General features: G+C 42.2%; 2 protein-coding genes across 3 annotated transcripts in view; one reads left to right on the top strand and one right to left on the bottom strand.

Moving 5' to 3' along the window:
* LOC113822347 (phenoloxidase-activating factor 1) overlaps positions 1-12,343 on the top strand; it is a 23,834-nt gene extending 11,491 nt beyond the window's left edge. Inside the window, exons 6-9 of the mRNA XM_070137150.1 lie at positions 4,745-4,911; positions 5,312-5,511; positions 5,770-5,847; positions 12,188-12,343. Of these exons, the coding sequence (XP_069993251.1) occupies positions 4,745-4,911; positions 5,312-5,511; positions 5,770-5,847; positions 12,188-12,295 (553 nt within the window). The 3' untranslated portion in view covers positions 12,296-12,343. The remainder of the gene's footprint in view (positions 1-4,744; positions 4,912-5,311; positions 5,512-5,769; positions 5,848-12,187) is intronic.
* A 1,022-nt stretch (positions 12,344-13,365) lies between these two features.
* Positions 13,366-15,000, bottom strand: part of LOC113822282 (venom protease) — a 9,435-nt gene continuing 7,800 nt past the window's right edge. For both annotated transcript variants that reach the window (XM_027374831.2, XM_070136681.1), the window contains 2 exons: positions 14,927-15,000; positions 13,366-13,767 (listed from right to left, as the gene is read on the bottom strand). The exon at positions 14,927-15,000 is cut by the window's right edge and continues 19 nt beyond it. In XM_027374831.2, the coding sequence (XP_027230632.2) occupies positions 13,648-13,767; positions 14,927-15,000 (194 nt within the window). In that variant the 3' untranslated portion in view covers positions 13,366-13,647. The remainder of the gene's footprint in view (positions 13,768-14,926) is intronic.

The raw sequence follows: 15,000 nt of genomic DNA, 5'->3' as shown, positions 1-15,000 counted from the left end.
GCTCTGACGATTATTTAAACAATCTCGCTGTGTCTAGTTCTGTTTACATGTTACGTGGTTGGCCGAAGGAATCTAAAAGATTATGTATGGCGCTCGCTGATTGGTGGAATTGCTTTACTAGAGCCCTCTGTTGGCTACCATTAGAATGACTCGATTTACGATTGTAACTCAGCATATCCAAATTACCATTTCATCGTGAATACCACTTTCCCATCACTGGTAAATGCAATGGTAAATGACCGCTGGTAAATGCGTTACGATCGTATGTTAGTGAATCCGGCCCCTGGCTGGTTTGGCACAACTTCCACGACATCCACACCGTCGGGCTCGTGCATGAACGGTCCAACAATCATCAACCCTTGATATTCCTCTTCCAACTCTTTGAAGACATAGGCACCCTCTGAAGAAGTACCAATGTCCTCGTCGGAATAATCCGATGAAACCACTGATTCCACTGCCGCTGTAGTCTTGTAGTGAGTTCGCCATGTTGTACAATGTATTGAATGCAGCGAATGCTGTGATCGTGTTCTAGAATTGACATCACACATCTGGGTTCCAGATATTTGCGGGGAAATATAACGATCGGAAAATCGAAATAAATCAATTTTGGGGAATTATTTTCAGATTTTTTTTTTAATCTCATATTAGAGATGGTATGCGAGCTAATTCTCCCTTTTTAAAATTTTCAGTTACTTCACATAAATCCTTTAAGGGTTCGGTGGCAAATGTCAAAATAAGTAGTAGATTTGTGTTATGGTCAACTACAGTATAGAACACTATAATAGCCATAATCTGATTCTATTCATACACGAACAAACTGTCGTCTATTTAGTTTTTTTTTTTCTTGTCTTTTATTTTTAATTTATCGGCAGTTAACAAAGTCTGTTATGCGTCTTCTATTTACGTGTTGCCACAATGTTTGTATTTTCTTTGTATATCAGGCCACTTTCTGTATCCGAGGCTTGCTAAAAATGGAAAGGCAAGGTGAACAGTATGACAGTAATAAGTATACCGTAAGAGGACTGATTTTGTCAAGTTCTATGGTCTCTTGACATCAAGTTCACTTAAATTAAGCCTGCCTCTTGCTTCAGTGATCTCTCTTTCTGTCTCTTTCTCTTTCTCCCTCTCCCTCCTTCCCTCCCACTCAAAATGATCTCGCGTGGTGTTGATTTTAAACTTTGCCATGGGGTCTGTAACATATTCGTAGGATAAGCCTCGTGTTCAAATTTTAGGAAACGGCAGTTCAAGATGGTATGCTACACTGATAAAATACAAGAACATGGGATTAAAACATTATAAAACATATGAAAAAATATAGGAGTTGGGTCCAGCCCTCCTCCATTCTAGAGGGGGGCAATCGCCTCCCTACCCCCCCTTTCGCACGCAAAGATTTATTTCATTGCCGATATTAAATGCAGATGCAATATTCATCACCATTTATCAAGCAAAGCAATGCCGAATATGATACCTCCAACTTTATAACTCCATAGATGGGGAGGGTAAAGGAGACGGAGACTGATGCCGTGTTGGTGATCGGTCCTGCCTTAGGCCTCAGTCTTCAACTCAAACGTTGGCTGACCAGCGTCCATCCCAACCGACAAGTAAAAGTTGTGTTAATAAGGCTAAGAATCGGGCAGATAAAATTGACTCATGAGCCGATGATGGCTTAAAGTGAAGCACATTGTAAGGGATGACAAGAGCCATTAACATGTAATGGAAATGTTTGCAGCATTCTTAGACCGAAGACACGTGTACTTAATTTAATTATTTATAATATTTATACAATGATTTTGTACTTTAAAAGCATATCTATGCTTTGATTTTTAAGATTATTGCTATTAATTCCATTTATGAGACGTTTATTGATAGATTTGTAAACATTTTAAATATCTTATTTTACTCATACAATGTATTTGTCGCTAAAGGCAACTGCTGACGCGGCAGACAATTTTAAATAAGCAATCAACCTTCAGCTTAAATGATTTTCTTTTTCTATTCTTCCCCTTTCCTTTTCCTTTTCTTCTTTTGTCCACTTCCTAAGGTGTAATAGCCTTGTTGAAAAAATGAAGGGCTCGCTTTGTGTCAGTTCTGAACGGTCTCGGACGGCCATGAGCACGGTATTCCCTTGGTTATTCACCTAGCCCATACCCCTCGTAAAGACCATGTAAACCGTTTCTCCTCCCCACATAATTCAGGCTTACCATGGCCAATGATGAAGACTTTGTACCCTTTGTACTTTTGTACCCTTATTATGAGGCTTACCCCTTTTTTTTGTTTACTGACCCCTGCCGTTCGATGCTTGCTCTGAACTTGACTCATTCTGAATCATACATCCAAACCACTACTCAGCTTTCAGAATATATCACCCACTCTTTCAACAGCCTTCACTCCATCTCCTACGCAATCTTCTTCATAATCTACTCCTTCCTCCTTTATTACTCCTCTTCATCCTTATTGTCTTAGTCGCAGTACTACCCGACTATCCCCCCTACCCATGTCCTACTATATCCTCTACAGAGCTTTTGAGTACTCTTTCCAACACTGTCTCCAAAATCAAGGCAAAGTTTCCTTCAGCGGCCTTGCAATAGTTACATCGTGTAATATCTACCTCCTTATCAAACCTATTCCTGCCCAGCCTCACTTCTCCCTTAACTATTTTATCGGAATTGTTTCCATCTCCCTGTCTGACTGTCCTGTCTACATCAAGGATTGGTCAGACTGTGAAAACGATCTATTTCCCTGCCTCGTTGACTATACTGCAGTATCAGCACAGTCCTATACTATTCCTCCCAGAGGCCATTGTCAATCCTGGCTAATATTGCCAAGATTAGTTTCCATAGACTTGACCTTCCCCATGACGTTTATACTTACCCTGTCTGACCATATCGACCCCTCCCCCATCAGTGTCAGAAATGGCGTTTGGCCACCCACCCAAGATCTGTCGTACTACAGCCCGCTGCTTTGTATGGGCCCAATTTAGTCATGACTGTTCAAATTGCTTTGCACAATTATGCACGTGGTGGTGACTCACCTAATACATTTTGTAGGAGCTACATTGCCTACAAGTTTGAGTCTGATGTAGCAGTTCCCAGATTCACACTAGGCATCACTCTACATGACGCCAAACAGGAAGTACCTATTATCATTCTACCACTACCGCTCTCTCCCAGTCAAATTCTTTTACTGTTCTAAACCTAAGTACACAAATTTCTACCAATTCCCCTGTGCCTACACCTTCTCATTTTACCTGCCGAACCAGGTAATCTAAACGTTCAACCCAATCTACGACACTCACCCACCTCTTCTTTTGCTCTTTTCCTCCTCATAAGAAAACCTTCATTACTCAAACCTCTCTCCATCCAGTCTCCCTCCAGAAACTCGAGGACATCCAAAACTTCCTAAATATGAGACAAGGGAACACTCCTATCTCTTATCCACCTCCAGTCCCTCTATTCCCAATCCCTGTACATTTGAAGTGACTGCCTACTTCCACTTTCCAACTTACGTTCCCCTCTCTTCCTTCCACTTTCCCAACGCACCTCAACACCCCCCCCCCCCACCCATCTGCCCCATCGCCCGTTCTATCCTTTCTGCCTCCTGGATGCTCACTTGACTCCCTTCTGTCACAACAGATCTTTCCCCTCCTGACATTCTTCCTGATCCCTCACATTCATGCTCTGTTTCCTTGTCTCATTTCCCGTGTTCTCTTCCTTCTCCAACACCCAGTTCTACCTTTGATTACCGTTGAGTGCTTCATAATGGTTCTTTTGGATTGTTCCTTTTCCTTCCTCAGACCCGTGGATGCTCTACATTTAATTTAACCAACCTTTACCCTTAACTCCCCGCTTTTACTAATCCTTAGCTTACTCTGTTTACTCCGTCTCTTTACCCTTTTTACTACCATACTATCCCATTATGATCTACGACCGTTAACATCAAACACATTTTGTCCTAAAGATACATTCTGTTCGGTGAGATTACAAGTCAACGAGATCGTCAAACAACTGTCTAGAACACTGATTCTTTGTTATTGAATGATTTATTCTAACTGGCATCTGAACTAACGCTCAGTGAAGGGCCTGGGGAAGAAGCACGCATGCGTAGAAGCAAAGGGGCCGAGCTTGTTCTCGAGCAGGTGATGGGCTCCGCCTCTATGAACGATGTCATGAGCCTTAACGTCCGGCATCAAACCCCAGACACGACGCGTCCGGGGTATTATCCCAGACGTCCCGGGTTAAATTACATAGGAGATGATGGCCTAACACACCATCTCTTATCGAGCAGCGATGGTCGTTGAATAATCATCGTAGAACAATAATCGTGATAATCGCATCGATCAAGATGTGCCTTAATTATTGACTCATGTCCCCCCTTTTCGCCGCAAAACTTTACCATAGGACTCTATGATGTTAGGTGTCTTACACGTGCATTTGCTTAAACCGTTAACCATTTAAACCATTTTATCAATTGTTTTCTCATGAGAGTTGGCAAGTCAGGCTATTCCAGAATCCGGCCTGAGTTGACAGTTTTTCTTGCATGAGATTATATAGAATTTAGCATGTTTGAAAAGGGGAAATGTTGCCTATGCAAAGTGCCAATTCAGCTGACATGGTGATAGACCGGCAAACATAAGGTCCCGGACTCTCTCTCTTCCGTTCCCTTAATTTCTTCCCAATTTTCCTTTTAATTCCAAAGAGTGTGAATTAAGGCTCTAATCAATAACCCCCCTCCCCCCCCCCCCCAGCACTACCATTCGCCTTGGAACTGAATATCTAGAACCAACACAAGGCGCCCATGCATACCAAATCTTCAGCCCTGAAGCTGCTGTCCTTCACCCGAACTTCGATAAATACCAGCTAGTGTATAACGATATAGCCCTGGTTAGACTAAACAGGGACGTAGTCTTTAACGGTAAGTACTGCATGTGTACATTTGTTGTGCCACTAAGTACCGTGAGAATAAGCAATTCCATTAAAAAATATATATATATTATAGAGAAAACGCAAAATGATGAGGTAACTTTCATGTAACTTGCATAATTCTGAATACTTTCTGATAGTAGTAGTTCCATTTTCCCCTATTTCAAATTGATCAACTTAATACCAACATTTTGTCTCGTGATTTCATATAAATTTATTAACAGCCGGTGAAAAGAAATTTTCAGGCCACCATCTTGCATTAATGCTGAAGTCTTGATCTGACACACACACACACACACACACACACACACACACACACACACACACACACACGACGATCTATATCTCTATTTCTATATCATTAAATTCCTTCTCTTCTCTTAACGTACCAGAGCATGTTCGTCCCGTGTGCCTCCCCCCAGCCGGAATAGACCTGGAGGGGCTGCTCACGGAGCAAATGCCAGTGGCGATTGGATGGGGTAGAACGATGTACGCCAGCAGGTCATCTATCCTTCAGGAAATTCGCCTGCCCTTCGTCCCCCTAGCAAGATGTAGGGACACCTATCCGTTGTTCAAGTTGGTGGATCAGCAAGTGAGTGGGGCGCTTGTGTGTGCGCTTTTGTTGCTGGGGATATGATTTGTCGTATACTCGTATGTATTCAAATGTTTACTTACATAGACATACATGCACATACACTCGAACACGAAATCACACACACACACACACACACACACACACACACACACACACACACACACACACACACACACACACACACACACACACACACACACACACACACAAATCAAATTTCATTTGATCTCATTCTTAATTTAAAAATTCTTGCAGATCTGCTTCGGTGGACTCCACGGCAGAGGAACATGTAACGGAGATTCTGGGGGCCCGCTATTGATTGGGAATGTTGTCGTAAGTCCACTTCTTTTACTGTAGCTTTGTCCCATTCATATATACGGTTATTATTATCAAGCATTGATACTTTTTATGGCCGGATGCCCTTCCCGATGCCACTCTTCTCTATTTTCCCGGGCTTGGTACTGACACTATCTTGGCATGCCTACCCAGAGGCTAGGTTACTGTCGTACGTGCTCCGTCCCAATCGACAATCTAATAACCAATCGACCCTCTCCCTTATCACTAATCGGCCTTCTTTCTAATCACTAATCGACCCCCTCTCAAATCACCAACTGTGACCCTCCCTTAATCACCAATCGACCCTCTCTAACACCCAATCTTCTCTTTAATCACCAATGGACCCTCTCTCAGCTCCAATCTCTTTAATCACCAATCGACCCTCTCTAACCACCAATCTTTTGAATCACCAATCGACCCTCTCCAACCACCAATCTTCTCTTTAACCACCAATCGACCCTCTCTAACCACCAATCTTTTTAATTACCAATCGACCCTCTCTAACCACCAATCTTCTCTTTAATCACCAATCGACCCTCTCTAACCCCCAATCTTCTCTTTAATCACCAATCGACCCTCTCTAACCCCCAATCGTCTCTTTAATCACTAATCGACCCTCTCTAACCCCCAATCTTCTCTTTAATCACCAATCGACCCTCTCTAACCCCAATCTTCTCTTTAATCACCAATCGACCCTCTCTAAGCCCCAATCTTCTCTTTAATCACCAAACGACCCTCTCTAACCCCAATCTTCTCTTTAATCACCAATCGACCCTCTCTAAGCCCCAATCTTCTCTTTAATCCCCAATCGACCCTCTCTAACCCCCAATCGTCTCTTTAACCACCAATCGACCCTCTCTAAGCCCCAATCTTCTCTTTAATCACCAATCGACCCTCTCTAACCCCCAATCTTCTCTTTAACCACCAATCGACCCTCTGTAAGCCCCAATCTTCTCTTTAATCACCAATCGACCCTCTCTAACCACCAATCTTCTCTTTAATCACCAATCGACCCTCTCTAACCACCAATCGTCTCTTTAATCCCCAATCGACCCTCTCTAACCCCAAATCTCTTTAATCACCAATCGACCCTCTCTAACCACCAATCTTCTCTTTAATCACCAATCGACCCTCTCTAAGCCCCAATCTTCTCTTTAATCACCAATCGACCCTCTCTAACCCCCAATCGTCTCTAACCACCAATCGACCCTCTCTAACCCACAATCTTCTCTTTAATCACCAATCGACCCTCTCTAACCCCCAATCTTCTCTTTAATCACCAATCGACCCTCTGCAAGCCCCAATCTTCTCTTTAATCACCAATGGACCCTAACCCCCAATCTTCTCTTTAATCCCCAATCGACCCTCTCTAACCACCAATCGTCTCTTTAATCACCAATCGACCCTCTCTAACCCCCAATCGTCTCTCTAATCACCAATCGACCCACTCTAACCACCAATCTTCTCTTTAATCACCAATTGACCCTCTCTAAGCCCCAATCTTCTCTTTAATCACCAATCGACCCTCTCTAACCCCCAATCTTCTCTTTAATCACCAATCGACCCTCTCTAACCCCCAATCGTCTCTTTAACCACCAATCGACCCTCTCTAAGCCCCAATCTTCTCTTTAATCACCAATCGACCCTCTCTAACCCCTAATCTTCTCTTTAATCACCAATCGACCCTCTCTAACCACCAATCTTCTCTTTAATCCCCAATCGACCCTCTCTAACCCCCAATCGTCTCTTTAACCACCAATCGACCTTCTCTAAGCCCCAATCTTCTCTTTAATCACCAATCGACCCTCTCTAACCCCCAATCTTCTCTTTAACCACCAATCGACCCTCTGTAAGCCCTAATCTTCTCTTTAATCACCAATCGACCCTCTCTAACCACCAATCTTCTCTTTAATCACCAATCGATCCTCTCTAACCACCAATCGTCTCTTTAATCCCCAATCGACCTTCTCTAACCCCAAATCTCTTTAATCACCAATCGACCCTCTCTAACCACCAATCTTCTCTTTAATCACCAATCGACCCTCTCTAAGCCCCAATCTTCTCTTTAATCACCAATCGACCCTCTCTAACCCCCAATCGTCTCTAACCACCAATCGACCCTCTCTAACCCACAATCTTCTCTTTAATCACCAATCGACCCTCTCTAACCCCCAATCTTCTCTTTAATCACCAATCGACCCTCTGTAAGCCCCAATCTTCTCTTTAATCACCAATGGACCCTAACCCCCAATCTTCTCTTTAATCCCCAATCGACCCTCTCTAACCACCAATCGTCTCTTTAATCCCCAATCGACCCTCTCTAAGCCCCAATCTTCTCTTCAATCACCATTCGACCCTGTCTAACCACCAATCGTCTCTTTAATCTCCAATCGACCCTCTCTAAGCCCCAATCTTCTCTTTAATCACCAATCGACCCTCTCTAACCCCCAATCTTCTCTTTAATCACCAATCGACCCTCTGTAAGCCCCAATCTTCTCTTTAATCACCAATCGACCCTCTCTAACCCCCAATCTTCTCTTTAATCACCAATCGATCCTCTGTAAGCCCCAATCTTCTCTTTAATCACCAATCGACCCTCTCTAACCCCCAATCGTCTCTTTAATCCCCAATCGACCCTCTCTAAGCCCCAATCTTCTCTTCAATCACCATGCGACCCTGTCTAACCACCAATCGTCTCTTTAATCTCCAATCGACCCTCTCTAAGCCCCAATCTTCTCTTCAATCACCATTCGACCCTGTCTAACCACCAATCGTCTCTTTAATCTCCAATCGACCCTGTCTAAGCCCCAATCTTCTCTTCAATCACCATTCGACCCTGTCTAACCACCAGTCTTCTTTTTAATCACCAATCGACCCTCTCTAACCACCAATCGTCTCTTCAATCACCATTCGACCCTCTCTAACCCCCAATCTTCTCTTTAATCACCAATCGACCCACTGTAAGCCCCAGTCTTCTCTTTAATCACCAATCGACCCTCTCTAACCCCCAATCTTCTTTTTAATCACCAATCGACCCTCTCTAACCCCCAATCTTCTTTTTAATCACCAATCGACCCTCTCTAACCCCCAATCTTCTCTTTAATCACCTATCGATCCTCTGTAAGCCCCAATCTTCTCTTTAATCACCAATCGACCCTCTCTAACCCCCAATCGTCTCTTTAATCCCCAATCGACCCTCTCTAAGCCCCAATCTTCTCTTCAATCACCATTCAACCCTGTCTAACCACCAGTCTTCTCTTTAATCACCAATCGACCCTCTCTAACCCCAATCTTCTCTTTAACCACCAATCGACCCTCTCTAACCCCAAATCTCTTTAATCACCAATCGACCCTCTCTAACCACCAATCTTCTCTTTAATCACCAATCGACCCTCTCTAACCACCAATCTTCTCTTTAATCACCAATCGACCCTCTCTAACCACCAATCGTCTCTTTAATCCCCAATCGACCCTCTGTAAGCCCCAATCTTCTCTTTAACCACCAATCGACCCTCTCTAACCCCAAATCTCTTTAATCACCAATCGACCCTCTGTAAGCCCCAATCTTCTCTTTAATCACCAATCGACCCTCTCTAACCACCAATCTTCTCTTTAATCACCAATCGACCCTCTCTAAGCCCCAATCTTCTCTTTAATCACCAATCGACCCTCTCTAAGCCCCAATCTTCTCTTTAATCACCAATCGACCCTCTCTAAGCCCCAATCTTCTCTTTAATCACCAAACGACCCTCTCTAACCCCAATCTTCTCTTTAATCACCAATCGACCCTCTCTAAGCCCCAATCTTCTCTTTAATCACCAATCGATCCTCTCTAAACCCTAATCTTCTCTTTAATCACCAATCGACCCTCTGTAAGCCCCAATCTTCTCTTTAATCACCAATCGACCCTCTCTAACCACCAATCGTCTCTTTAATCCCCAATCGACCCTCTGTAAGCCCCAATCTTCTCTTTAATCACCAATCGATCCTCTCTAAACCCTAATCTTCTCTTTAATCACCAATCGACCCTCTGTAAGCGCCAATCTTCTCTTTAATCACCAATCGACCCTCTCTAACCACCAATCTTCTCTTTAATCACCAATCGACCCTCTCTAACCACCAATCGTCTCTTTAATCCCCAATCGACCCTCTCTAACCCCAAATCTCTTTAATCACCAATCGACCCTCTCTAACCACCAATCTTCTCTTTAATCACCAATCGACCCTCTCTAAGCCCCAATCTTCTCTTTAATCACCAATCGACCCTCTCTAACCCCCATTCGTCTCTAACCACCAATCGACCCTCTCTAACCCACAATCTTCTCTTTAATCACCAATCGACCCTCTCTAACCCCCAATCTTCTCTTTAATCACCAATCGACCCTCTGTAAGCCCCAATCTTCTCTTTAATCACCAATGGACCCTAACCCCCAATCTTCTCTTTAATCCCCAATCGACCCTCTCTAACCACCAATCGTCTCTTTAATCACCAATCGACCCTCTCTAACCCCCAATCGTCTCTCTAATCACCAATCGACCCACTCTAACCACCAATCTTCTCTTTAATCACCAATTGACCCTCTCTAACCACCAATCTTCTTTTTAATGACCAATCGACCCTCTGTAAGCCCCAATCTTCTCTTTAATCACCAATCGATCCTCTCTAACCACCAATCTTCTCTTTGATCACCAATCGACCCTCTCTAACCGCAATCTTCTCTTTAATCACCAATCGACCCTCTCTAACCCCTAATCTTCTCTTTAATCACCAATCGACCCTCTCTAAGCCCCAATCTTCTCTTTAATCACCAGTCGACCTCTCTAACCCCTAATCTTCTCTTTAATCACCAATCGACCCTCTCTAAGCCCCAATCTTCTCTTTAATCACCAATCGACCCTAAGCCCCAGTCTTCTCTTTAATCACCAATCGACCCTCTCTAACCCCCAATCTTCTCTTTAATCACCAGTCGACCTCTCTAACCCCTAATCTTCTCTTTAATCACCAATCGACCCTCTCTAACCGCAATCTTCTCTTTAATCACCAATCGACCCTCTCTAACCCCTAATCTTCTCTTTAATCACCAATCGACCCTCTCTAAGCCCCAATCTTCTCTTTAATCACCAGTCGACCTCTCTAACCCCTAATCTTCTCTTTAATCACCAATCGACCCTCTCTAAGCCCCAATCTTCTCTTTAATCACCAATCGACCCTAAGCCCCAGTCTTCTCTTCAATCACCAATCGACCCTCTCTAACCCCCAATCTTCTCTTTAATCACCAGTCGACCTCTCTAACCCCTAATCTTCTCTTTAATCACCAATCGACCCTCTCTAACCCCCAATCTTCTCTTTAATCACCAGTCGACCTCTCTAACCCCTAATCTTCTCTTTAATCACCAATCGACCCTGTCTAAGCCCCAATCTTCTCTTTAATCACCAATCGACCCTCTGTAAGCCCCAATCTTCTCTTTAATCACCAATCGACCCTCTCTAACCACCAATCTTCTCTTTAATCACCAATTGACCCTCTCTAAGCCCCAATCTTCTCTTTAATCATCAATCGACCCTCTAACCCCTAATCTTCTCTTTAATCACCAAACGACCCTCTCTAACCCCAATCTTCTCTTTAATCACCAATCGACCCTCTCTAAGCCCCAATCTTCTCTTTAATCACCAATCAATCCTCTCTAAACCCTAATCTTCTCTTTAATCACCAATCGACCCTGTCTAAGCCCCAATCTTCTCTTTAATCACCAATCGACCCTCTCTAAGCCCCAATCTTCTCTTTAATCACCAATCGACCCTCTCTAAGCCCCAATCTTCTTTAATCACCAATCGATCCTCTCTAAACCCTAATCTTCTCTTTAATCACCAATCGACCCTCTCTAACCCCCAATCTTCTCTTTAATCACCAATCGACCCTCTGTAAGCCCCAATCTTCTCTTTAATCACCAATCGACCCTCTCTAACCACCAATCTTCTCTTTAATCACCAATCGACCCTCTCTAACCCCCAGTCTTCTCTTTAATCACCAATCGACCCTCTCTAAACCCTAATCTTCTCTTTAATCACCAATCGACCCTCTAAACCCTAATCTTCTCTTTAATCACCAATCGACCCTCTCTAAACCCTAATCTTCTCTTTAATCACCAATCGACCCTCTAAACCCTAATCTTCTCTTTAATCACCAATCGACCCTCTCTAACCCCCAATCGACTCTCCCAAAACACCAATCGACCTTCTCTCAAATCACCAATGAACCCTCTCCGTAATCGCCAATCCACCTTCCCTTTAATCACCACTCAACCTCCAACCTAATCACCGATCCGCCTTCGACAGATTGGGTTGTTATCGAAAGGAGGAAAGTGTGCCACAGCTGGACAACCTGACGTCTTCACCAGAGTGGACGCCTACGTGGACTGGATCAAAGAGAACCTCAGGCCGTGAACGAGAGAGGGAGAGGGAGAAAAAGGGGGAAGGGAGAGGGAGAAAAAGGGGGGAGGGGGAGGGAGAGGGAGAAAAAAGGGGAGGGAGAGGGAGAAAAAAGGGGAGGGAGAGGGAGAAAAAGGGTGGAGGGAGAGGGAGAAAAAGGGCAGAGAAAAGAAAAAAAGAAAGAAAGAAAGAAAGAAAGAAAGAAAGAAAGAAAGAAAGAAAGAAAGAAAGAAAGAAAGAAAGAAAGAAAGAAAGAAAGAAAGAAAAAGACAGAGAGAGAGAGAGAGAGAAAGAGATAGACAGACAGACAGACAGACCAAAGCCTAGTTCACACCAAATGACATTACATCGCAACAGCATTCTTTACCGCCCCGATGCAGTTGCTCAACAAAATATCTTGGTCTGGACGATGATCTAAAATTATGTCTCCCAACAGTTGTAAGATATTTCTGGATTTGTTGATCAACTGTCTCAAATAGAGTGTATAACAACAATGTATCTTGGTCTGGACTTGGATCAATAAAATAGATTGCGCAATTTTCTCACACGCAAATGCACACACACACACACACACACACATGTACACGCACACACACGTGTGTGTGTGTGTGTGTGTGTGTGTGTGTGTGTGTGTGTGTGTGTGTGTGTGTGTGTGTGTGTGTGTGTGTGTGTGTGTGTGTGTGTGTGTGTGCCCATATGTATGCCAATCAATCAATCTTTATATTTTAAATCTTCTACTTGATTACAAAAGCACCTTCGAATATATAGAGGCGATGCGTCGTTGAAGGAGCGTTGTTCACAAATACTCCGTCTTGCAACTCCACCTTAGAACCAGTTGGTGTGAAGGTTAACCTCGCTTGTGTGACACCGATGAAAAAAATCAAATAAAAAGGTAATCACACTTTGTTTCCCTTTTCCACGTTAAAATTCCAATACCTCAGAATTTCATTCGACAAGATTGACGAAATTTAAATAAAGGACAAACAAGGATAAAAGAGCCAACCAAAATTAATTACATAAAAGAATTGATAAAGGTTATATCACTGCTGCCACTTCCGTTGTACAATAAGGAACAATAAAAATGATTGTTAGTAATGCTTTATTCAAGTTTGTGGGATATCACTTGAAACTCAAGTTCAAGTTCAACTATATTAAGGCAATCTAAATATTTCCAAGGATTTCATAGGAATGAAGATAAAAACAAGGATGATAATGGTATTGATAAAAGTAACAATAATAATGATTACGACAAAAGAACAATCAACAAATTCTCATAAAATACTTCATTATGTTAGCATATCATTACTAACTAATCATAATAAGAAAGCAAAGCAAAAACGACTCCAACTACCATAAAATTCAGAAATTCAGGCAGAAGACTTCCCTTTTACATCTAATAACAGGTTCTCCATAATCCACGGTCTGTATTTTGCTATGTTGGTGTATGCAGCCAGTTCACACACATTACCGAATGCGTGTATGCCAATCTGTTCATGAAGGGTTGAACAATTAAATGAACGAGAAAAATGATAACAATTAATCATATACATTATCTAATAGTTAATATAATAGTCATAAATCTGATAATAATGTTAAATGTAATCAAAACTATCTCTTTCAAAAATATAGATCATCATTAGACTTCCAGCGTATCCCAAGTCGGCTGTATGAATCATAATTAGGTTGATGATGATGCTAATTAGCTGACGATAATGAGGGGCCGATTTGGAACTTTTTTCTTTTGTTTAGATTGGGGAAAATTTACAATACAAACGCCGATTTTGAATGGAGATGAATGTTCAAAAACGTTCAGAACATGTCCAGCTGCACTTCGGCTTTATATATCATATTGCAACATGCAGAATTCAAGCCAATCCTAGATATTCAAAGGACCAATTTATTTTTAAGATATATTCATAGTAGTGTATGTAGTATGCATAAATATCTGCATACTAGACACACACACACACACACACACACACACACACACACACACACACACACACACACACACACACACACACACACACACACACACACACACATATGCACACACACGCATTTATATATATATATATATATATATATATATATATATATATATATATATATACATACATACATGCATATATGTATATATATATTTATATATACATATATGTACATATATGTATATGTATATATATATATATATATATATATATATATATATATATATATATATATATATATATATATAGGTGTGTGTGTGTATGTGTGTGTATGTGTATGTGTATGTGTGTGTATTGTGTGTGTGTGTGTGTGTGTGTGTGTGTGTTCATATATACAGTAGTAGATAGATAGACACACACACACATGTATATATACATACATATGACTAATGACAAAACACTCATCTGTGTTAAACCCATATAGATGACAGAAAAAGAAAATAAATAAAAGTTAAAAATATACAATAAGGTACGTTACGTTATTTCTGACTGATGGTGATAAACGGACGACAGGAAACCAGTTTTACCTGTGGGTACATTGCTTTCTAAGGCTAGTGTAACCACACCTGTACTATCAGTGGGAAGGGAAAAGGGAGAGGAAACCGTAGCCACAGCTTCAGTCCATAGCCACTTATATTCCGTTGCCGACACTTACCAATATGTTAGGCCCGAACTCCGTCGCCAAGGGACCTCCCATGTCCCCAAAACAAGGGTCTCCAAATCCTGTAG

Source organism: Penaeus vannamei, chromosome 22 (genome assembly GCF_042767895.1).
Source record: "Penaeus vannamei isolate JL-2024 chromosome 22, ASM4276789v1, whole genome shotgun sequence".
Lineage (NCBI taxonomy): Eukaryota > Metazoa > Arthropoda > Malacostraca > Decapoda > Penaeidae > Penaeus > Penaeus vannamei.
This window is presented reverse-complemented; position numbering and strand designations above follow the sequence as displayed.